Source organism: Anolis carolinensis, chromosome 3 (assembly GCF_035594765.1).
Source record: "Anolis carolinensis isolate JA03-04 chromosome 3, rAnoCar3.1.pri, whole genome shotgun sequence".
Lineage (NCBI taxonomy): Eukaryota > Metazoa > Chordata > Lepidosauria > Squamata > Dactyloidae > Anolis > Anolis carolinensis.
Window position 1 is genome coordinate 87,338,936 of NC_085843.1, and position 26,025 is coordinate 87,364,960.

At 41.3% G+C, this 26,025-nt stretch overlaps 1 protein-coding gene across 8 annotated transcripts in view; it reads left to right on the plus strand.

Moving 5' to 3' along the window:
• The window catches only part of cfap47 (cilia and flagella associated protein 47), a 411,656-nt gene that overhangs the window by 129,438 nt on the left and 256,193 nt on the right, over positions 1 to 26,025 (plus strand). For all 8 annotated transcript variants that reach the window (XM_003218926.3, XM_062977173.1, XM_062977171.1 and 5 more), the window contains exon 33: positions 10,976 to 11,171. In XM_003218926.3, the coding sequence (XP_003218974.3) occupies positions 10,976 to 11,171 (196 nt within the window). The remainder of the gene's footprint in view (positions 1 to 10,975; positions 11,172 to 26,025) is intronic.

A 26,025-nucleotide genomic window follows, 5' to 3' on the forward strand; every position in this document is an offset into this window, starting at 1 on the left:
CTTGCCGTGGTGAGGGGGCTTGCGTGTTCTGATTAACCTGTGGGCACAACCACTGGAGTGATGCACTCCCAGGAGTGGCCGCAGGGGAGGTTCCAGACCAAGCACAATCCGAAGACCTAAAGACCTTAATGGCGGAGCAGGCGGAGGATAACATGGTACATGTTACAACGGCTGTGAAGGCAGAAGAAGGCTGCAACAGACTGAGAAACCACTTTCATTGTGTTAACCACACCACTGCTGGAACCTCACTCTGTGAAGACTGTGTGTTGACCGGCTGTGCACCGATCTCCACACATTAAAAAAAATCACGCACAGGCGTCTTCCAAAAAAAATAAAAACAAACCTACAAAAGTCCCATGGCGATCAGCGAGTGGCAACGGGGGCAGGACTGTGAAATTCGGAAGCCCCTAGTCACAGACTGGCACATGGGCGGTGGATATGGACTCAGTCGTTCTACCTCAAGGACCGAGGCAGTTGAGTAGTCCGGCAGCTGTATCCATGACTGAGCAGCCCTTTTTAGGATCCGCTCTGCTCACCCCACATGGGGAAGGGGCTAGAAAAGGTGCCCTAAACATAGTCTGCCTCTCCTACCCTGACTGGACTGCCGCGTCCAGAGGGGTCACCACTCTGTGGCCAAAAAAGAAAAATGAACTTTGGAACATGGAACGTACGGACACTGTTGGATAACACTGACAATGAACGCCCCGAACGCAGGACTGCTATCATTGCAAGGGAGCTGGGACGCTTTAAGATCGACATAGCAGCCCTTCAGGAGACCCGGAGAGCAAGAGAGGGACAGCTGAAGGAAGAAAAGGGAGGCTATACCTTCTTCTGGAAGGGACTGCCTGAAGAAGAGCGAAGAATACACGGAGTTGGCTTTGCGATCAGAAACGACCTGGTGAAGCACCTGCCTGAAGCACCCACTGGCATCAACGAATGACTTTCAACCCTCTGAATTAACCTTGCCAAAAACCAACAGGCAACCATCATATGCGCCTATGCACCAACTCTAGATGCTGACGAAGACATCAAGGAAAATTTTTACTGTCAGCTGGACACCATCCTATCGGAGATACCTAAGGAGGACAAAATCATCCTCCTGGGGGACTTTAATGCAAGAGTCGGAAGGGACTCCGACCTGTGGCCAGGGATCATAGGAAAAGACGGGGTCGGAAACAGCAACTCGAATGGCATCTTGCTTCTCACCAAATGCGGAGAGCACAACCTTGTCATCACCAACACGCTCTTCCGCCAGAAAAACAAGCTCAAGACATCATGGAAGCACCCTCGGTCAAAGCATTGGCACCTCTTGGACTATGTTATCGCACGTGCCAGAGACCGCCGCGATGTGCTTCTCACAAGAGCAACGACAGGTACTGATGACTGCTGGACGGACCACAGGTTAATCTGATCCACGATGGCTATCAAGATCGTCCCCAAATGCAGACTCCAAGGAAGAAAAACAAGGCGCAAAATGAACACCCAAGCCCTTCAGGAGCCCTCCAAACGAGCCCTTCTCCAAACAACACTCAAAGATCATCTACCCACAGAACACCCCGAAAATGTTGAGGAACATTGGAACAAACTGAAGACCTCCATCATCACAGCCTGCGAAGAAAGCATTGGATACCAAACTAATAATAATAATAATAATAATAATAATAATAATAATAATAATAATAATAATAACAACTTTATTTTTATACCCCGCCCCATCTCCCCGAAGGGACTCGGGGCGGCTTACATGGGGCCAGGCCCGATAAAACAAACAAATAACAGTAACAAAGCAATAAAACAATTATCCCAGTAAAAAACATCAACATCAATAAAAACAATCATTAAAATCAACAAGCAGGATACAGTGTTAAAAACAGGAGACTAATTCGTAGATCCCAGGTGAAATGCAGAGTGTTACGAAATGAGAAAAGGAAATCTCAAGTTGAATGGACAATAAAGTGCGGTATAAAATGGCAAGACAACAACAATGGGACTATTATGGAATGGACAGATAGATCAATCCAGCAACAACTAAACATCGAAGGCCTTTTGGAACAGCCAGGTTTTTAAGCTCTTTCGGAAGGAGAGGAGGGTAGGGGCCTGACCGAGAAAATCCCAGCTGACTTCAAGGATGCCACCATCATCACCCTTTTCAAGAAAGGGGACAGAACAGACTGCGGGAACTATCGTGGTATCTCCCTTCTAACCTCCGCCGGGAAAATCCTTGCAAGAATCCTTGCAAACCGCCTTCTCCCTGTCTCAGAAGACACCCTCCCAGAATCCCAGAATGGCTTCTGCCCCTCCAGAGGAACAGTGGACATGATCTTCTCTGCACGACAGCTCCAAGAAAAATGCAGGGAACAAAATCAACCTCTGTACATGGCATTCATTGACCTTGCAAAGGCATTCGACACAGTGAATCGCAGCGCTCTCTGGACCATCCTCCAAAAAATCGGGTGCCCTGACAAATTTGTGAACATCCTGCGGCTCCTCCATGATGACATGATGGCAACAGTCTTGGACAGCAACGGCTCCCAAAGTGACCCATTTAAGGTGGAATCAGGTGTCAAGCAGGGATGTGTTATTGCCCCTACCTTATTTTCCATCTTCATCGCTATGATCACCTTGTTGATGGGAAGCTTCCCACCGGAGTGGAAATCATCTAACGGACAGATGGCAAGCTATTTAACCTCAGCAGACTGAGAGCCAAAACCAAGGTCACCACAACATCTGTTATAGAACTCCAATATGCTGATGACAATGTAGTCTGTGCGCATTCAGAAGAAGATCTACAAGCCACTCTAAACACCTTCGCAGAAGCATACGAGAAGCTCGGCCTCTCACTGAACATCGAGAAAACCAAAGTGCTCTTCCAACAGGCACCAGCTAATCCCTCTGCAAAGCCAGGAATACAGCTTAACAGTGTAACATTAGAAAATGTTGACCATTTCCGCTACCTTGGCAGCCATCTCTCCACAAAAGTCAACATCGACACTGAAATACAACACCACCTGAGCTCTGCGAGTGCAGCATTTTTCCATATGAAGCAGAGAGTGTTTGATGATGGGGACATCCGTAGAGAGACCAAGGTGCTTGTTTATAAAGCCATTGTCCTCCCAACCCTGCTCTACGCCTGCGAAACGTGGACTGTCTACAGACGTCACACCAAACTCCTGGAGCGTTTCCATCAGCGTTGCCTCAGGAAAATCCTGCAAATCTCTTGGGAAGACAGGCGGACAAATGTCAGCATCCTGGAAGAAGCAAAGACCACCAGCATTGAAGCAATGCTCCTACGCCATCAACTCCGCTGGACTGGCCACGTTGTCCGAATGCCCAATCACCGTCTCCCAAAGCAGCTCCTCTACTCCGAACTCAAGAATGGGAAACGGAATGTTGGTGGGCAGGAAAAGAGATTTAAAGATGGGCTCAAAGCCAACCTTAAAAACATAGACACTGAGAACTGGGAAGCCCTGGCCCTTGAGCGCTCCAGTTGGAGGTCAGCTGTAACCAGCAGTGCTGCGGAGTTCGAAGAGGCACGAACGGAGGGCTTAAGGGAGAAATGTGCCAAGAGGAAGGCCCGTCAAGCCAACCCCGACCGGGACCGCCTTCCACCTGGAAACCCATGTCCTCACTGCGGGAGAATATGTGGGTCAAGAATAGGTCTCTTCAGCCACCTAAGAACCCACCCCCAAGACTCCAAGGACTATCGTCCTCGAACTACGAGGGATTGCCTAAGTGGAAGTGGACTGCCGGAGGGTAAGATAAGATGGCGCAAAGCCTAAAAGAATTGGGACTATTATTGAAAGATATGGAGAATATTATCAGATCAGATAGCAAACAAATTAATAATCAGCTTCAGGAAGTGAAACAAGAAATACATGCAGTAAAAAAAACTGCACAGTCAGCACAGAAAAAGGCTGATGAAAACCAATCGAGGATTGATGAGATGGAGAGACAACTCACTCAGCTGAATGGCAGATTTCACCAGAGAAACTTGAAACTGGCTGGAATTCCTGATGAGGTCCAAGCGACACCAGGAGAATTGGTGGAAATTATGGTGAGCTGGCTAAATGAAAATAAATTAAGCATTAAACTTGAGGACATTGTACGTGCCCATAGAATTTATAGACCTATGGGCAACTATCATCACCCAAGAGATGTGATAATTGCCTTTGCCTCTGAAAAAATTAGAGACTATGTATACAAAGAACTAAGGAAAATTAAAGACTTGCAATTCAGGGGCAGCAAGATCTGGGTTAAGCAGGACTTCTCAGCAGGAACACTTCAGCAGAGCAAAGAGATGAATCCATTGGCTAAAACATTGTTTGAGAATGAGATTAGATTTTCGTGGGCATATCCAGCTACTATTATCGTCTTTCGGGATGGAAAGAGATTTATGGCAAGGAATGCAGAGGAGGCTGACAGAATGCTGGATGACCTTGGACTCACCATGCTGCAAGGAGATTGAGAGGGAGAAACTCAAAGCAGCCAAGATCCAGAGGAAGTCTTATCTTGCCCTGAAGAAGGAACTTCACTTCAGAGAAAAAAGCCTCGCATGGACCGATCAGGGGAGAGTCTTTAAGTTTAAGACTATCAAAAGTTGAAAAAGATGGGGTGTAAAAAGTAAATGGTAGATGTTAAAAAGATGTACAAATGTTGGGCTACAAAGAATCTGTAAATGAGAACACATCATGTTAAGGAGGGGAGGGGGGAAAGAGGAACACAGCAAGTCAAATGTATGGGACAGGGAGGGAAATTCCTCCCTAAAACAAGGTCGCTTTCTAGGGGGGAAGGGAACCACATAGACATAATAAAGTATAATCCACATGAGCACACAATAAAATTCATTGTAAAAGGTGATGGTTAAGATTATTAAGTTGATATCTTTGAATGTGAATGGCTTGTCGTCGAATCTAAAAAAGTATAGATTAATTAAATTATCCAAGGCAGAAGGAGCTAGCATAATTTGTTTGCAAGAATCGCACAAAACGGAATCAATGCCCATTATTGAATTCTAATACTTGGCAAACAGTTATTGAAGCTAGAGGTACCAAAAGAGCTAGAGGAACAGCAATTCTTATGAATAATATTATTAATTTTGAGATATTAGATCAACTCATAGATACAGATGGAAGATATGTAATGCTGAAATTTAAAATGGACAATAAAAAATTTACCATAGCTAATATATACTCCCCCAATAAAGGTCAGCAACGTTTTTTTGAGAAAAATCCTGAAAAAACTTCAGAATTTCTATGAGGGAGAAACTATTCTAACAGGGGATTTCAATTTAGATATAAGCCAACAGAACTTATATAAATTAGGAAACTGGGGACTAAAAGACGCATTTGAGATAGCCAACAAGAAAGCTAATCCTACATTCTATTCCAATAGGTATAAAAAATATACATGCATAGATTATATAATGGTCAGAGAAACAGATGGAAATAAGAAATATATACACATAAGGAATTTGGCTCTCAGATCATGCTCCAATAATAATGGAATTAGAGATTAATATAGAACATAGAAATAAGATATGGAAATATAATAATACAATTACAGGGAGAAAGGAAGATAGAGAGTATATGATCAAGCAAATTGGGTATTATTTTCAAGAAAATAGGGGTTCATCCTCAGAAAGCATAATATGGGATGCAGCAAAAGCTGTGATCAGAGGACATTGCATCCTCAAAGAGAGATTAATAAAAAAGAAATGGTATGCAGATAGACAAAACAAAATTCAGAAGATAAAAGAATTCCTGCTTCTTAGTGGGGGGTTGGACTAGATGGCCCATGAGGTCTCTTCCAACTCTACTATTCTATGATTCTATGAAAAAACCTCCAAGGACAACAACAGATTAAGTTTAAGGCTCAAACACAGAACCAGATTGAAATGCTGAGAAAGGAACTAGATGAATTGGACTTTTTTCAATTTGAAATTTAGTTAAAAATTTAGTTAAAAATGAAATTCATAGATCTAATATTAATTCTATGAAGAGATTGGTAAAATATCTGAAAAATAGAAAGGAAAAACAGAAGATTAAGGCTATAAAGACTCAAGGGAACAAAATTACTCATAATTCTGCTAAAATAAGAGAAACATTCGCCTCATTTTATCAAAGATTATATAAGGAAGATAATAAAGGTCATATGGAGGAAAATTTAGATATAAGGTTAGGAGAGGAGGAAAAACAAAGATTAAATTCGGAAATCCCAGAACAGGAAATAAAGGAAGTGGTTAAGAAATTGAAAAATTCTAAATCCCCAGGACTGGACGGTTTCCGAGCCAAATTTTATAAGGAATTTATAGAAATATTAGGCCCAGAAATGCAAAGCTTATTTATCAATATAATCAGGGGAGAAAAGGCCCCTAATACTTGGAGGAAAGCGGAAATAAGAGTCATATTGAAACCACGGAGAGACCCAAAAGATACAGGCTCATATAGACCAATTAGTTTATTAAACCAAGACTATAAAATATTTGCAAAAATTTTAGCAAATAGATTGGAAAAGGTATTACCTAAAGTGATAAAAGAGGATCAATATGGATTTGTGAAAGGGAGGCAAATTGGACATCCAATCAGAAATATAATAAACATAATGGAGCACAGACAAGGAAAGAAATTAGCATTTTTAAAATTGGATATATATAAAGCATTTGATACAATAAATCATGAATTTCTATGGGAGACAATGATTAAATTTGGAATAGGAAATCCATTTATAAATGCAATCAGAGAACTATATAGGGAAAGTGAGGCTGTGGTTAGAGTCAATGAGGGCTTGTCAAATGAGTTTCCCATTCAAAGAGGAGTCAGGCAAGGCTGCCTGCTATCGCCACATCTATTTATAATGTGTATTGAGATCTTGGCAGACAGAATAAGGAACAGCGTAAGGATAGAAGGCTTCAAATTTGATGGCGGGGAAATTAGGCTGAATACTTATGCTGATGACATTATGATAATTTTATCCCATCTTTTAATAGGAATTAGAGAATTAAAAATTATACTAACAGATTTTGAAAAAAAATACAGGATTGGGGGTAAACATAAAGAAATCAGAAATTATGTATTTTGATGTAAAGAAAAAAGAGAAATAGTATAATAATATAATAATATAACAGAAATAGGTATAGGTAAGAAGAAAATAAAATATTTGGGAGTGATTATACATAAGAATATGGGAAGGATGGTGGAGATTAATTATAAACAGGCATGGAAGAAAATTTCTAACAATATGGAAAATTGGAAAAACAAAAATCTGAGCACCTCAGGGAAAATAAAAGCAACTAAAATGTTCCTGATACCTAAATTATTATACTTATTCCAAGTTCTTCCATTGGAAATTAAACAAGGACAATTAAATATTTGGAATAGGATTATCAAGAAATGGATCTTAGGAGAAAAGAAGTCTAGACTACCAAATAAAATATACTTTACACACCAGGAAGATCTGGGGTGGGGCATCCCAAATTTAGAACTGTACTATGAAGCATTCCAGATAAAATCATTATTCGAAAATATGAGAGAGAAAAGAGATAAATGGTTTAAGATAGAGGAAGGAGTTAATAAGAGAGAGGCAAGTTTTGGAATTTTTACAAGAAACTTGGAAATAAGCATTAAAAGAACAAGAGGCCCCAGAAAATGGTCATTAAAAATTTGGAAAAAATGGAAATTTAAATGGATGCCAGGAATATCAAAATGGACCCCAATTGAAAGCCTTCATGAGAAGGAGTTTGATTCCGGCTGGTGGAGAGAAATGAAGGCCAAAGGATACTATAGGATTAAAGATTTATACGATATGAATGGCCATCTTATCCCCATAAATAGAATAATAGATAAGATGGGAGATAAAAATTGGATTAAGATATTAGAACTATATAATAAACTGAAACAAGGGAAATATGGAGAATGTATAGTTAAGGAGAGTATGATGGAAGACATAATTAAGAAAGCACAGACTTCAGAGAAAGGGCTGGTGGGAGTAATATACAAAGGGATGATCAAAGATGAGGAATATATCATAAGAACATTACAAGACCAATGGCAAAAAGAGGGGGTACTTACAAGACAAACAATAGAGAACTTAAAAAGAGAGGCCACAAAAATCAAAATCGAGAAGTACAAAGAAATTGAAAGAAAATTCATATGGAAATGGTATTGTACCCCAGCACAATTAGCAAATATGATCAGGGATAAAAATTCAAAATGTTGGCATTGTGGAATAGGCAAGGGATGGTACGCCCACATGTGGTGGGAATGTCCAAGGGTAAAAACATTTTGGGGAAAAAATAACGGGGAAAATAGAGCAATTATTCAGAATATCACTCCAAGTAAACATGAAATTAATGTTGATGGGGATATTAGGGAACAATAAGATTAACGTAAAATATCAAGATCTATTCAAAGCTATGATTCTTGCAGGGAAGGCAGTAATAGCTTGGGGCTGGCGAGACTAAAAAAAGTGGAATATGGTGAATTGGAACAATTATTTGTTTGACCAGATCCAATCAGAAATTATTGCAAATGTAACCTCTGAGGATAAGAAGGAAGTTAAATTGAGGGAAATTAAAGAGAAATGGACAATATATTCAGATTGGATAAAAAGAGGCGAAGCCAATGTAACTATTGTACAGAAATGGGAAAAGTTGTGCTCATGGTTGGAGTTAAATTTCTAATAGAATTGTGGTAAGAGGTAGGGATGGGGGGTGAGGGGGGAGGGGGAGGGAAGGGAAAAAAAGAATGAATAGAATGATGATATATTAGATATGTGAGTAGACAATATAGAAGGGAAGAGGATGGAGAAATGTGATAAGAGATAAATGATGTGTAGGTATGAATGTTTGTATTAAATGTGCAATATACTCACAACATGAAATATAAGATAATATCAATAAAAATATTTTAAAAAAAGACTCACGCAGTATTAGTTTGAGCAGTTGAAGTAGAGGCTCTATCTTGTATTCACTCAACAACCTTCTAGTCTGGAGACCTTTATTTATACCACCATGCATAGATTATAAAAAGGTCACATAAAAAAAGTAGGCAAAGGATGTGTACCATCTTCCAAGTCACAATTTTCTTCTGTTCAGCCTTCTATCAGTTCCAGTGTTGGTTCCATTAGCTTGTGAGGCCCAGTCTCTTGCAGTGCCTCCTTTTGAGAATGATCTTCCACTACATTGTTCTGATCAACATTGAACGGCTTAAAGAACTAGGCATGTTTAGCCTGCAGAAGAGAAGGCTGAGAGGAGACATGATAGCCATGTACAAATACTTGAAGGGAAGTCATAGGGAGGAGGGAGCAAGCTTGATTTCTGCTGCCCTGCAGACTAGGACACGCAACAATGGCTTCAAACCACAGGAAAGGAGATTCCACCTGAATATCAGGAAGAATTTCCTCACTGTGAGGGCTGTTCGGCAGTGGAACTCTCTCCCCAGACTGTGGTGGAGGCTCGGTCTCTTCCAACTCTACTTTTCTATGATTCTATGATTCTATAACATTGACAGTATTCTACCCCTTCAACCTCATATACTGGCTCTACACAGTATGATACTTACAGATAGTAATCACTGGCTTGTTGTCATAAGTATTGTTACAAGACTGATTGCCATTGGGATGAATGTTGTTTTGGTACTGCAGCCATAGTGATTATGTCAATTATAGGTCTTATTACAAGGAGGTCATTGCACTATTGGTATAGAGTTTGCCTATGAGGAATATGAGTACCAATGTGATTCATTCCATTATCAATCAATTAAGCCTTGCTGTTTGCATAATACATCAGTAGTGCAGAGTTCTGTATTCAACAGGCAAAGATCTCTGGTTCTAAAGCATGAGGCTGTAAAATATCTTCAGTTGGCCTTTCCTTCCACCACAGCCCACAGCATTGGTAAAAATACAGATGCATATATGGAAGGATGGGAAGATTGCATGGATTGCCTCTCTGTGAGATGCTGTTGATGAGAGCACTCTCATCATGATGAGAGCACTCTCCCTAACAATTATTTCCAGGTGTTGGCAGTGGATAAAATATTTTGAATCCTCGAAAAGTGGGAAGGATGTAAGTGCTAGTCACAGATTATAATTATTTAGCAATAAAACCTAGTGCATGTTATCTCAAAGTGCTTCCCTCTGGGTTTAGTAGGAAAGCAGTCAACTGCGATCCTATAGCCATTTAACTTGAGAGCATTCTTCATTGAAAACAATGGGTCTTATTTCTGAATAGAATGCAGAAGGTTATGGTTTTGGCAAAATTGTATCAGGGTTGTAATTGCTAGCAAGGTGCTTTTATCCCATGGGCTCTGAAGGGCTAGTCCATACATCTTCACTGCTATTCCAATATGGGGGTGGAACTGATTCGGCTCTGAGGACACTCTTGGCCATTTTGCTGCACTGTTTCTAGGCACAGTGGAGAATTGCATTTGAAATTAAAACTGTGGGTGGCCATTTCCTGTTTTCGAAAAAAAATCTACCTGGTTCTAGTAAAGGGAAAGAGTTGCAAAAAAAAGCTATCAGTGCAATAAAATAATTGTCCAGAATACTTTCCAGAAGCTTTTGGGAACATTATTGTTCATTTTGGGACATTTTAAATGCATAATATTGCAGGTGGGTTTGGGGATCCTTGCAGGTTCACAAAAATAGCCTTGGGCCAATGGACCATACTTTTTTTTTAACATTTAGGTTAGAATATTTTAAATGCCAAAAGCCCTCAAGGAGAGAAGATACAATATATGATTGTTAGAAAACACATTCTGCCCCCAGTACTTAGTTCTCTGTCTAGTATTAATAGAAAAAGCGTATGTCCCTTACTAATCACAGATTGGAAATTGAAGGGAAACTTCTAAATCCTTATTTTAGAAGAGCTAGCAATTAATTTGATGTCGCATTCTAGCTAAGGTATCTAGTGGACAACTATCATTGAAGTCAGCTAGATTTTTAAATGCTTATTTTATAGAAGAAATAATGTCTATTTCAGATTTTGGTTCTCCAGCGTGTCTCTTTTCTTGGGAGCAATCGTCAGGAAAATTCAGAAGACATAGAACATGTACCAAAAATAAGTGCTGAATCTTTATCTAGTAATATATATTCTTCATCTGAAAGAATTATTCTTGCTTGGATGAATAGACATTTTGAGAAGATGCGGAAAATTATATGGAAAGACTGTGAGAAAGGTAAGAAAGAATTATCAAAAGTTTTAACTAGTATTCTTGCAATACTATTTTATTTTCATGGAAGAGGCTTCGTGTCATTTACAAATTAAATGGTTTAGACATTTCTGTGAGAAGTAAATGGCTTTTGCCAAAATAGGCTTTTCAAATTCATAGAGAACTAAGGCATATTTTGAAAAGAGCATATTTAAAGTCAATTGCATGACTTATTCACCTTCATAAAAGTACCATGTACTATTCCGATTGTAGTGTTTTATTACACCAGTGAAAACGTGAAAGCTATGAATGCCAGTACAATTCTTTCTGTAGCACTGATTGTGACTGCAGTGCTGAATTTGATCTTTTAGTAGTAAGATTAAAATAGTCTGAGTTAGAAAAGCATTGACATTTAAAATAATGTGCAAAATATTCTTCTGGCATTAAAGTAATGCATAAGAAAATTATATAGCTTTTGTGTCTTTGATACAAAATTAGCACATTGTTTATGACCTAAATATAGTTATTTTCAGCATGATTATGGTTAGTATTGGAACTTTTTGTAATGCCACTTTTAATTAACACTTTCAGGGTTTTTTTTATCATAGCTGATGGGCTGACCAACTTTAGTATTACTTTTGCACTTTATCCCAGTTCTTTTATCATTTTAAATTGCTGCTTCACTTTTATAGGGCAGTTTTTATTTAATTATTATATTATCGCTCAGAATGATGTTTTATTCTGTTTACATTTTTGCTGATGATGCTTGTTTGTATGTATTTTATCCTGTTTTATTGTGGTTATCTGGGCTTGGCCCCATGTTAGCTGCCCCAAGTCCCTGCGGGGAGATGGAGACAGGGTACAAAAATAAAGTTGTTGTTGTTGTTGTTGTTGTTGTTGTTGTTGTTGTTGTTGTTATTATTATTTCTTTGCTAGTTCTGCAGCAATTATTGTTTGCTAAAAAGACAAATAGGTCTCTCACTGGAAGCCAAGATGACTAAATGGACACTATCTTATTCTTGACATGTTATAGGACAACACAGTGCATTGAAAAAGACAAAAATGCTCAGCAAAGTGGAAGGCAAAGTTGGCATAATTTAAAGCACACCTAATGGCAAATAACATCCAGCTTACATGAGTTTTCATGTCTTATTGTTCTCAAAACTTTCGATTTTTCATTGTTTACTTGGTGTAGGAAGAATGTGAAATCCTTTTAATAGTGTCTGTAAACTATTTTCTCTAATCAATTTTGAAACAATATTATTGTGCCTTTGTGAGCCACCTCGAGTCCCTTCAGGGAGATGGTGGCAGGGTATAAATAAAGTTTAATATTATTATTATTTATTTATAAATTGCCTTTTCTAAACTTTTCTCTGCCTAACACATAATGTTTTGCTAGTCATGAGACCCAGATAGACTATAGCTCTGAACAGTATACAAGTATGAGGTTAGGTGAAAGAGAACATACTGCCCAAGTCTAGAAATGGAGGAAGTAACCTATTTCAACCCAAATATGTATGGGTTGGTTTCAATTGTAGTTTACACCTCATGATGATTGTGTACAGTTATTTTGACATATCTAAATGTGATGGCCAGTGCGATTTTTTGGAACTAACCAGAAACAGTGTTAGACCCAACATTCTTAAAAATAAAGAAAAGCTTAACAAACAGGATTTGTGATCCTAATGAAAACTGTGCCAAGAGGTACTGCCCAAAAGAACAGTTTTTCCAAGGACTGCAGCATGTGGAATTGTTATGTGGCCTGAAGGGCAGTGATTCTTCCCTCACTGGCTTATTTTAGTAACAAATGTCATTTTCACACTGCTTCCTGTCCCTGTATGATGGAGACAAGAGGTCTACATCCATTGTTAATTGTTGCCAAGTCGGCTGTGACTTAAGGTGACCCTCTTGATTTAGAGACCTTTCAGATGCTCTGCTCAGATTCTTCAGTCTCAAGTCTGTGGCTTCCTTGATTCAGTCTATTTCATTTCTTATTGCCTTACCAAGCATTACTGCCTTTTCTAATGTCTTCTTGTGATCTGAAAGCAAGAATCAATTTTGTCATCTTGGTTTCTAGGGAGAGCTCAGACTTGATTTGTCCTAAGATTCATTCTGTTTATTTTTCTAGTTGATGGTCTCCATAGAACTCCAGATTTTTTTCCTATCAGCTTTCTTCACTATCCAGTTTTTACAACAATACAAACAAATTTGAAATAATAACATCCATCCGTGACACTATCACCTACTGACCTTGTATTTTCAGAGAAAATGATTAATATTGTTTACTGACAGTGAGGAAGAGGGAATTCTGAAGACTGACTCCATTTGTGTATACTGGTTGTTTATTGTAGGAATTATGTTAGGTGGACCTTGTCCTCACTCGTTCTTCTGTACTTTGAGCACAGTTATTGCAAAAAGAACAAATGGTTGTACTTCCATTTTAAGCCAACTATAGTTATTATATGTCCTAAATACTCTAAAGGCACCAGATTTTGTCTGATCTTGGAAGCTAAGCAGGATCAGCTCTGATTAACACTTGGAGAGGAGACTATATTTTAGAAGAAGTAACTGGCATAACCACCTCTCAGTATTCCTTGTCTATGAAACCCCTTATGGGGTCACCATAAGTCATCATGTACATAAAGACACGTGTACACAGTTATCATTAGTCACCAAGTAAAATAAAGCATGTTTTGTATTAATTATGCCTTCCTGGAATAAACCAATAAGGTTTTGGAGCATGTGGTGGCCTCCCAACTCCAAAGATTTCTGAATGATAGGGATTATCTAGGTCCATTTCAATCTGGTTTCAGGCCTGAGTATGGAACAGAGACAGCTCTGGTCAGCTTGGTGGATGACCTACGCAGAGAGCTAGCCAGGGGAGTGTGTCCCTGTTGGTTCTTCTGAACCTCTCAGTGGCTTTCAATACCATTGACCATGGTTTCCTTCCTTTCCTTATTGTGGTTCTAGTCCTTCCTAGAAGGCCATACCCAGAATGTAATGCTGGGGGACTCCTGATCAAAACCCTGGCTGTTGTCCTGTAGGGTTCTTCAGGGTTCCATTTTGTCCCTCATGCTGTGTGTGTGTGTATGTGTGTGTGTGTGTGTGTGTGTGTGTGTGTGTGTGTGTGTGTGTGTGTGTAAAACTGCTGGGAGAGGTCATCAGTTCAGTGCCACCTATGTGCAGATGATGCCCAACTCTACTACTGCTTTCCACTTAAAGCCAAGGAAGCTGTCCTCACCCTAAACCGGTGTCTGTCTTCAGTAATGGATGAGATGAGGGCAAACAAATTGAAACATGATCCAGACAAGACAGTTCAGATAGTTCAGGCTCAGGCTATTTGGCTGACTGCATTGTTGGATTATGGTTGTATGTGTATGAAATGTAAATCAAGTGTTTTCTGCTGTTTTGCAATGAAACAGTTAACAGCAGGCTAGGTTTGATTGACAGCCTGTTGTGACTGCTATGACCTATGGGGCATGGTTTCCGGCTTTGGAGGTCGGAACTTCCTGCAGACTGAATAAATAAATAAATAAATAAATACAGTAAATGTGTTTTCTTATCTCTCTGTGTGTTGAGCTGGTGCTTGCCGAGGCAAGAGGCTATAGCAGAATGCCAGCTCAGAGTGATGGCTTTTGCTAAGCTTTGTAAATATGTATTATAGATACTGAAATGAATGTTTGGACTTCAGACTACTGATGTGTTTGAGTCTGACATTGAACAGGAATTGGTGAGGCAGACAATTGCAACCAATTCATCAGGGTGCTGGAGCAGATGGTCGATGGAGTTTGAAGAAACTCACCCAGCATGCACCCTGACCCCCACGCTGACATGCATCCCCTTGTACGAACCTGCCCGGACCCTGAGATTTTCAGGAGAGGCCTTTCTTTTGGTCCCACCTCCATCTCAAGCTCGATTGATGGGAATGAGAGAGCGGGCCAAGACCTTTTTATTCATCAGGCATTTAAAGATGAAAGTGTTTAATATCTAGCTGTGGTTTTTTATGCTTTTATGGTTTCAACTTGAACTATTTTAAATATTAATTATGTTTAATACTGTTTTAATATTTTTATGTTTGTATATTTTAAGTTTTATTGTAATTCTTTAAATTGTGAGCTGCTTTGAGTCTTTGTATGGAGAGAAAAAGCGGGATATAAATAAACATAATAAACATAATAATAATAATAATAATAATAATAATAATAATAATAATAATAATAATAATATCAAAACCTCTCCAAACTTTGGCACTTGTATTCCATGCCCTTTAATATTTTCTGAAAACATTAGGTTTAGTTATCTGGAGAATGGAGATTAATTTTTTATCTGTTTAGATAATGTTTATTCAGTTTAGAATGTTTCAATTCTGGGTTGGAGCATGTTATCTCTTTTGGAATATTTGAAAATGTTACTTCGACTTTGCATTGCTCTTGGTTGCTTGGTTTGCAACTGTGAATTGGAGTACACTTCTCCAGCTGGTATATCAGCTGCTTTGTCCGCTGGAAGAGAAATTGTAGCCAACATTTGTCATGCCTTGGTAACTTACATTACTGCATGCTTAAATGCGTTATTATATCTAGGCACTTTGCAATTTAAAGGATTTGTTAATATGTAGCATGTTAGGACTGTATCAGTGAAAGCTGCATAATGAAAGTAATAGATGTAGCTAGCATAGCTAGGGCTGTTATGAAAGATTTCATGTGTTTCATAACTTTCTGATTTGCTATTGATGCACACAAACTTACTCTTATGGTTTGTTGAGAGACAAAATCTGTGTACCAAAGCTGAGTGGCCAAGAAAAGATGAGTAGTATCGTGCCCACTGCACTGCTCAGCTAGTGGGGTGGTCTCTGGGCTAGCTGTTATGGTCCCCACAGCTTGAAATACTGGGGGATTTTAACATCCATGTTGATACTATACTTCTAGGAGTTAATCAGGATGTCATGCTTTCAATGACAATTATGTATCTGTTCCAAGTTGTATCTCACAAATCTAATGCCTCTGGGCACATTCTGAACTTTATTTTCTGTGTTGAGTGAGTTGTTGATGATCTGGAAGTGGAGGAACAATTTATATTTCAGTTGTCATAATCCAGTTAAAAGTTGCTTATTTCCTCCCAGGAGACATAAAACCAGAAGGGGATGCTAGGAGATTCCTATTTGATTCCTGGACCATTAGCCTGCGAGTTTCCTCAGATCTTGGTCTTGTCCCTTGTGCTATTTCACATCATATTTATTTATTTATTTATTAGACTTGTATACCGCTACTCCCAGTTTGGCTCAGAGCGGTTTACAGAAATAGATTAAAACAATACAATTAGCTTTAAAATAACAATATAAACAGACATAGCCACATCATGGTCAATCATCTGTGTTAGCCTATGATTGCCTTCCAGGGGTTGGATCTGTAAATGCCTGTGGAAACCTATTCTAGATCCACATTGGTCTTTTACATAAATTTATAGATAGAAGGCAGTCACGACAAGAATTTGCTTGATGTGTCTTCCACTTGGCACATTTCTTCCTTTCACCCTGTATTTGTCCCTTTTCAATGCTATGGATACTTAACATAAACATGATACCACTGAGAGGGTTTGTTAGGAGTTTGAGGGCTGGTACCATAAGTATGTGGATGACTCTTGGTTATGTAACTCCTTTCCACCTCAGTTCAAGGAAGCTGTTTTGGTTTTAAATGTGTGCTGGTCATCCATAATAGACTGAATGCGGGTGAACAAAGTGTTTAGCCATCTTATTCATAAGGCTAACATAAGTTAAAGTTATTAATTATTATTATTATTATTAAACTTTATTTGTACCCCGCTAGCATCTCCCGAAGGACTCGATGCGGCTTACAAAGGCCAAGGCCTCAACACATAATGTAGCAATACAAACAAAAGGCAAATTAAGACAATTAAAAAAGTATAAACCACAAGCAATAACAATACGCTAGAACACAATAGAACTGGGCCGGGCCAGAGTAATGGGTACAAGATTAAAAGTGCTGATGTGACAGGTGATATATAAGGGTTATAGGGCAAGTGCAGAGTGCGATATGCGATCTTAGTTCTAATAAAGTGCTTATGGGACTTGGTATTGGAGATTTCCCATTAATCTGGGAAGGCACATTGGAACAGCCAGGTCTTCAAATTCTTTCTGAAGACTGCCAATGTAGGGGCCTGTCTGAGATCCTTGGGGAGGGTGCTCCAGAGTCGGGGGGCCACCACAGAGAAGGCCCTGTCTCGTGTCCCCACCAACCGCGCTTGCGACGCAGGCGGGATCACAAGCAGGGTCTCTCCAGATGACCGAAGTGAACGCGTGGGTTCGTAGACAAAGATGCGGTCACGGAGGTAGGATGGTCCCAAACCGTTCAGGGCTTTGTAGGTAAGCACCTGCACCTTAAATTGGGCTCGGTAAATAAATGGCAGCCAGTGGAGCTCCCTAAACAGGAGGGTTGACCTCTCTCTGTAAGGGGCCCCAGTTAACATCCTGGCTGCCGCTCGTTGGACCAGTTGGAACTTCCGAGCCGTTTTCAAGGGCAGCCCCACGTAGAGCGCATTACAGTAGTCCAGTCTGGAGGTGACCAAGGTGTGGACCACCCCGGCCAGATCAGCCTTCGCGAGGTACGGTTGCAGTTGGCGCACGAGTCTCAATTGTGCGAAGGCCCTCCCAGACACCGCCGTCGCCTGAGCCTCCAGCGTAAGCGATGAATCCAAGAGGACTCCCAGACTGCGGACCTGTGGCTTCAGGGGGAGTGTAACCCCGTCCAGCACAGGTTGCCACCCTATACCCCGTTCAGGTTTACGATCAACCAGGAGGACCTCTGTCTTGCCGGGATTGATCTTCAGCTTGTTCCTCCTTATCCAGATAGACACAGCGGCCAGGCACTCGTCCAGCACCCGAGAGGCCTCCTTGGAATTAGGTGGAAAAGAGTAGTAGAGTTGTGCGTCATCTGCATAGAGGTGACACCCAACTCCAAAACTCCGGATGACCTCTCCCAGCGGTTTCATGTAGATGTTAAAGAGCATGGGAGACAGAGTAGAACCTTGCAGGACCCCACAGCTCAAAGGCCAGGGGTCCGAGCAGGCGTCTCCCAGCTTCACCATCTGGGATCGACCCTCCAGGAAGGATCGGAGCCACGACAAAACCGTGCCCCCGAGACCCATCCCAGAGAGTCGTCCCAGAAGGATACCATGATCGATGGTATCGAAAGCCGCTGAGATGTCCAAGAGAACCAACAGGGTCACACTCCCCCTGTCCAGCTCTCTACGGAGGTCATCCACCAAGGCGACCAAGGCTGTCTCGGTGCTGTGACCAGGCCTGAAACCAGATTGTGACTGATCTAGGTAGTTGATGTCATCTAGAAAGCCCTGGAGCTGGGAGGCAACCACCCGCTCCAGCACCTTACCCAAGAAAGGGAGGTTGGAGATTGGTCTGAAATTGTTCAGCATCGTAGAGTCAAGGGAAACCTTTTTAAGGAGTGGACGAACCATAGCTTGTTTCAGATAAGATGGAAAAACCCCCTGCTCCAGTGATGCATTAATGATCAACACAAACCAATCAACCAGCCCCTCCCTGGCTGATTTAATTAGCCAAGACGGGCAAGGGTCCAGAGCTGACATGGTTGCCCCCACAGCCCCAAGGACCTCCACCACGTTCTCAGGAAGAACAAGCCTAAAAGAATCCCACAAAATTGGACAAGCAGATGCCTCAATCGCCTCCTCTGGCACTGTGGTGAAATAGGAGTCAAGCTCAAGGCGTATCTGAGCGACTTTGTCTGCAAAATGGTGTGCGAAATCGCGACACCGAGTTGCTGGGTCGTCAAAAGCCTCCTCCACCACAGGTGGTTGAAGGAGTTCCCCAACGACCCGAAACAACTCCGATGATCTATTTGCTGCAGACGCTATACGGGTAGTCATATAGGACTTCTTGGCTGCCCGTATAGCCACGGTATACGCCCTAAGAAAGACTGTAGCCCGTGCTCGGTCGGACACGTCCCGAGAACTCCTCCAAGTGCGCTCTAGCCCCCTCCTCGTATGCTTCATCACAGCCAGCTCCTCGGTGAACCAGGGAGACGGCCTGTCATGACGCAACGTGATGGGGCGTTCGGGAGCGATCGTATCTATCGCCCTGGTCACTTCCCTGTTATAGAGATCGACCAAGACGTCGACAGGATCGCCAGGCTCCATGGCAGGAAGAACCCCAAGATTCCTCAGGAATCCCTCCGGATCCATCAGTCTCCTGGGGCGGACAATCTTAATTTGTCCTTCACCCCTGCGGAGGTTTAGGGTCACCGAAAGTCTAAAACTGACCAGATAATGATCAGACCATGACACAGGAAGGGTGTTTTGTTCTTCCACTCTGATCATTCCACTGTCCGCCACAAAAACTAGTACCTAGTTGACCTAATGGCAAAAAACATCCAAACAAGACAGAGACAAATCAGGAAACAGATTCTCTCTGTGTTGGATGAGGTAACACTCTCCCTGAAAATGCAGGTTACCTAACTGGATTCAATCCTGAACCTGGAAGCTTAAGTCTTTGTGGCAGACATGAATTTAATAACACAGGAAAGACTTGTGTACCAGCTGCATCCATTCCTTGAGAAGTCAGACTTGATCATGGTGACACATGATTTAGTTGTTAGTTTTGCCTGAATTACTGGAACATTTTCTACATGGGACTACCTTTGAAGAATGGTTGAACTTCAGATGATCAGAGCTTCAGCTCTAAGGAGCAAAAGATTCCCCAGAGATTTTATAACAATCTGCTTTCTTTTTCTTATGTGGATGCTTTCTATTGATCAGCACCTTGGACAGGACTTGGGTTAGTTTGCTGGATAGTGCTTAGCTGCTGCTATTGCCTTTTGGCCATGTAGCTTAATTATTAGTGCACATTTGTGTCCTATGGGGTTTATTTATTTCGTGTCAAAAGCATTGCATAATAAGTTTAAAAGTGATAAAATAAAGGAATCACAAACAGCTAAATAGTTTTGGACCAAAAGCGGGCAACAGCGACCGCATTGTCTGTAGCTTTAAACAACTCCTCCTCCGTGCATGAGGCAGGGCATTGTGGGCAAGCATACATATGAGGAGTTGTTCATTCAGCTCCACAGTCACACAAAGTGGAGGATTCCTCCAGGTAGTGCCATCTTGCCAGATCTTTTGATCTGCCCACTCCGCTTCTCAGTCTATTTAGGGACTTCCAAGTTGCCCATTCTTGGTTTGCCCCTGGAGGCAGACCCTCATGGGGGGCCATCCAGTTGGGATTGCCTGGTTTAGCTGCCCAGAGGGACACCCTTGCTGTTGCTGGAGGAACATCAAGAGGAGTGCTGGTTCTCATGAAGCCCTTACTTGATTTGAGTCTGGTGGGAGGAGGCTGATAGTCATGCAGTGGGTGGCTTTCACAATGTTCGTCCTTATTTCTCTCACAGTTAGCAGCAACTTCCCGTCACACATCAGGAGGGGCAATGCCAGCTAGCTTATAGAGTTTATCAACAGGTTTAGGTTTAAGGCATCCTGTGATTATTCTACATGTTTCTTTCAGTGCTATGTCCACCTGCTTCGCATGGGCAGACTTGTGGCAGACAGGACAGGCATACTCTGCAGTTGAGAAAGACAAGACCAGGACTGATGTTCTTATTACTTGTGGGTCTGCACCCCATGCACTGCCAGTCAGTTTCCGTAGGATGTTATTGCGTGCAGCTACTTTGTGCTTGGTGTTCATGCAGTGTTTCCTATATGTTAGTGTTCGATCTAAGGTGACACAAAGATATTTAGGATGGAAACAGTGTTCTAGCTCTTGGCCTTCCCAAGTAACTTTCAGTTTCCTGTTGGCTTCACGGTTACGTTTGTGGAAAGTGCACACTTCTGTCTTGGCAGGGTTAGGCTTCAGGTGGTTCTCTTTGTAGTAGCTGGAGTGATCTTTCAAGGCATTAGTGAGCTGGTTTTCAACTGTTTCAAAATCTTTTGCTTTTGTTGTAAGGCCAAGGTCATCAGCATACATAAAGCTCTTTGTGAGTGGTGGTTGTGGCTGATCGTTCGTGAAGATGTTAAACAAGGTCGATGCAAGAACACTTCCTTGGGGTAAACCATTCTTTTGCCTCCTCCATCTACTTTTCCTGCCCTGAAATTCCACATAGAAGCTGCGGTTTTCCAGGAGGGTCTGGACAGTTTATGTAAAGTTGCGAAGACTTGACGTGGCAGAGAATGGAATCCCTTCAGATCCCACCGCTGCCACCAATTATGTGAAGACTTGATGTGATGACAGGGATGGAACCTTTTTGGATCCCACCGCTGCCACCAAAATGCGAAGGGTTCACCTTCTACCTCTATGTATTTCACTTTTCTATGTTGTCGCTGCCACCACCTTTGAAAGATGCTTTGCTCAAATAATAAGCAACATTTGAAGAAACAGTAACTTGTTTATTTATAGTACAAAGCTTGATGGTTGCAAGAATGTTATAACTTAAGTTGAACGATGTTACTTCTGTACAGTAAGTGTTGCAAGACTTTTCAATCGTTTCACTGAGCTTAGTATGGTATTAGCTTTATAAGACTTGTTTCTTTCAGTTAGGAATACTGTCCTTCTTGAACTTAATTGATCTGTACCCGATCAAACTTGGACTGGGGGGTTTAACTGGTTAACCCTAGTCCTTCTATGACTTAGGGATGTAACCTCAGCTCTTTAGTTATTCCTACTAAAGGCTCAGCAACTTTAGTTTTAGCCCTTCTCCGCTAAAACTCTCTAGCTGCTCAACTTCCTCCCACAATCTCTTTATTTCGATCACACTCCTTTCCCACTGAATAGAACCAACTGCTCTGCTCAACTGACAAACTCCAACTGCCAAATTCCAACTGCTAAATTTTGAATTCTAAGGCTTCCACCAGCAAGGTGAAGCCACGCCCCTTTTCCTGGCCATGCCTTAGAGGCTCCCAGCTTCTGTATAAGAATAGCTGAAATATATAACTTTAAACAGTCAACCTAAACATAACAATCATGAATAAAACACAATGATCATGACATATTTACATACCTTCCAACCCGGAAAGATTATTTTTGCTTTTTCTAGACCCAGAATAAGCAAAAATAATAGAGAGTAACACAAAATACATATCTATACATAAACATAACATCATACCTTAAACTCTAAATACAAACCTGTAAGTCTTCCGATCAAGGTGCTCTGGATAGAGCATCAGCTACTACATTACATTTGCCCTTTATATGTTTAATATCAAATGTAAAGTCCTGTAGTGATAAACTCCATCTCAATAATTTGTTATTGGTCCCTTTTACATTATCCAACCGTCTTAGGGGTGCGTGATCAGTTTGTAACGTAAACTTCCTTCCCCACAAGTATGGTTTCAGTTTCTTTATGGACCAAATTATCGAGTAACATTCCTTCTCGATTGTGGACATGCTTAGCTCATTAGAATGCCACTTCTTACTGAGGAATAGTATGGGCCTATCCTCTCCATCTTCATCAATACTATTTATAAATTTGGCTTTTCCAATTCTTTCTAGTAAATCATCCAAACGGGACATCGGATACATGTCGTTTTGGGTGATTTTATTTAGCCGCCGGTAATCTATGCAAAACCTTACGGTTTTGTCTGGCTTCTTTACTAACACTATGGGCGAAGCCCAAGGGCTGTTAGATGGCACGATTATATCCAAATCTAACATCTCCCTGACCTCTCGCTCTATGCATTCGCTTATCTTACCCGTCACCCTATAGGGAGGGGATGCTATCGGTGCGGCGTCACCGGTGCATATTTTATGTTGCACTCCCTGCACTCTCCCGGGTAAATCCGAAAACATGACTTTATACTTAGCCAAGATTCCTTTAACCTCTCTTTGTTGTGATGGAGATAAGTCTGAATTTATGGTTACTTTATCCAAGTTTCTATGTATCTCCCTATTACCTTCCCAAAATGAAAAAGGACCTGTATCTTCCTCTGATACTATACAGTAAACATTTGCTGACCTATTTACATACGGCTTAATCATATTTACATGCACCCGTTTCTCAATCCCTGATTGTTCATCTAGGATGTCACAGTTCACATGGTTCTGCTTCCTGACGATCCTCCACGGTCCAGTCCAGTCTATCTGTAGTTTGTTGTTCTTGTTGGGTGTTAAAAACAGGACCTCATCTCCGACGTTGAAGTCTCGGGGTCTCGACGTTGCATCGTACCGGGTCTTTTGTTGCTCCTGGGCCGTCCTAAGATGTTCCTGGGCGATGTCCCTGGCCATCTTTAATGTTGACTGAAGATCCTTGATGTAGTTGTCGACAGGAACAGGATCTGGCGTAGGGCTTGCTTCCCAGTGCTCTCTGATCAAATCAAGGGGTCCACGAGCCTTCCTTCCGAATAACAATTCAAAAGGCGAGTAACCAGTGCTGTCCTGTGGGACTGATCGATATGCGAATAACAACTGCTGCAACTTGGTGTCCCAGTCGTGGGGTCTCTGCTGGCTATAGGCCTTGATCATTTTCACTAGTGTTTTGTTCAGGTTTTCTACTAGGCCATTCGTTTGCGGATGATAAGGTGTGGACGTTAGGTGTTTAATTCCGCACAACTCTAATAACTTCTTCATTAGCCGCGAGGTGAACTGAGTCCCCAGGTCTGACACAAGCTCTCTGGGAAATCCAGTCCTTCCCCAAATTGATAACAGCGCATTGGCTACGGTGGAAGTTTCAATATTGGTCAAAGCCACTGCATCTGGATACCTGGTTGCATAGTCTATTACTGTGAGGATATATTTGTATCCTCTCCGACTGGGCTTATACAAAGGACCAACTAGATCAATCCCTACTCGGAAAAAGGGTTCCCCAACAACCGGCATGGGAACTAAAGGAGCTTTGGTCTTATCTCTTCCCGTGCTAAACCTTTGGCAAGTATCGCACGACCTGCAAAACTCCTTGATATGTTGATACATGCCAGGCCAGAAAAAGTTCTTGCTGATCCTTTGGGTGGTTTTTCTAACCCCCAAATGCCCTCCTTGTGGATTGTCATGGGCCACATTTAACAGTTGTTTCCGGTAGTTTACAGGTACCACTATTTGGGTACGTGTTTCTGGTTTATTCAAAGTTTTATGGCTTGTACTTTTCCTGTACAAAACTCCCTCCTTAAGTACGAACTTAGGAGTTTTACTTTCTTCTGTTCCTGTGTGGCTCTGAGCTTGCAAGAACAAAGGTTGCAATGTTTCATCTGCTAGCTGCTCTTGCAGTATCTCTTGTTTTCCCTCTATTCCGCTGACCAACTCAGTGATGTTTGAACTAGACTCAGGAAGTTGCTCTGAGCCAGCTTGGATGGTTAAACACTTGGCCTTTGGAGTGTGGACCTCCATGTTGCCTTCATGTTTATCAGCTTCTTTCTGCCAATTCCTAACTTTTCCATTTAAATCATTCCCAATCAAACATTTGTATGGGATGTCTGCGCAGACAGCGAAGTCCCATAATCCTTCCCAGCCTTTGTACTTGATGGGTAAGGATACTACAGGGGTTGATATCGACGGGCCTATCCCCTTTAAATTTATCTCTGAAGAGGGATGTTGGTATCTCTGTGGGACCACTTCAGGACGTATAATACAGACATCCGACCCAGTGTCTCTCCATCCCTGCGTGTGTATCTCATCTATGACAATAGATTCTAAATAGTCTTCAGAGATTTCTCTTGAAAGGATAAATAAGCATTGTTTTTCTTTTGGCCTCGCATCAGGGCTTCTAGACTTAACTTCAGGTTCCACTTCTTGTTCTATTGGAGCTCTATTTACAAAGAAAGTAGACCTGTCTTTCTTGATTAAGTTACATTGGTATCTAAGATGCCCTGGCCTTCCACAATGGTAACATTTTATTTTTTCCTCAGGCCTGGCTTGGCCTGCAACTGCCTCATGCTTCCTATAGGTGGTGTTTTCTTCTGAACCTCCCCTTTGCATCTGTGTGCGTGCGTGAGGGTAAAACGTCGGCCTTAGAGGTTTTTTCTCTTTTGGTTCTTCCTCCTTCCTAAAGCCTTCTTTCAAGGTAATTAGCTGGTCAATCATTACTGCAGCTTCGTTGGCTGTCTTTGGGTTTCGGTCTTGAATTAGCCATCTGTATTCTGAGGGAACTAGGTGAAAGAGCTGCTCCAGCTTTAATAGTTCCTTAAGTTGCAGAAAGGAATCTACTTCAGAAGTCCTCACCCAGCTGTCAAAGTATTGAGCTTGCCTTGAAGCAACTTGCGCAAAACTTTGGTGTCTGTCCCTCTTTAAAGTTCTGAACTTTAATCTGTAAAATTCAGGCGTCAACTGAAACTTTTGTTGTACTTGCAGTTTAAACATCTTATAATCTCTGTGAGTGTCTTCAGCCATATCACTATATATCTCCAGAAGCTTTCCACTAATTTGTGGCCTCAGATATAACATCCATTTGTCTTCACTCACTTCAAAATCTTTACAGCACCTTTCAAAGGATATAAGGAACTTTTCTATATCATCTTCCTTGTTATATCTGGGAAACCTTTTTAAAATTACATCAGGTGCTCCAGCTCTCAAATCCCCTTCTTGGGTATCAGCATGAGGTTGAGAGTGTGTCAATCTTTGCTTCTCCAAATCTATTTCCATTCTCTTCAACTCTAATTCTCTCTCTCTTTGCTTATCCTCCAATTCAGCCTGCCTGGCTCTCTCCTCAGCTTGTCTCTCTTTCTCTTTTTGCTTATCCTCCATCTTTTTCAATTCCAATTCAGTCTCTAATTTCTTCATCTCTAACTGATACTTGAGAGACATTTCAGACAAGGTTACTTGTTCTGAATCTGAGGAGGAAAGCTCTCCTGCCTCCTCTGCCAACTTTTTCTGTTTCCTGGTGGCCATTTCCAGACAAGTTTTACCTCAGCCCTTTTACCTAAA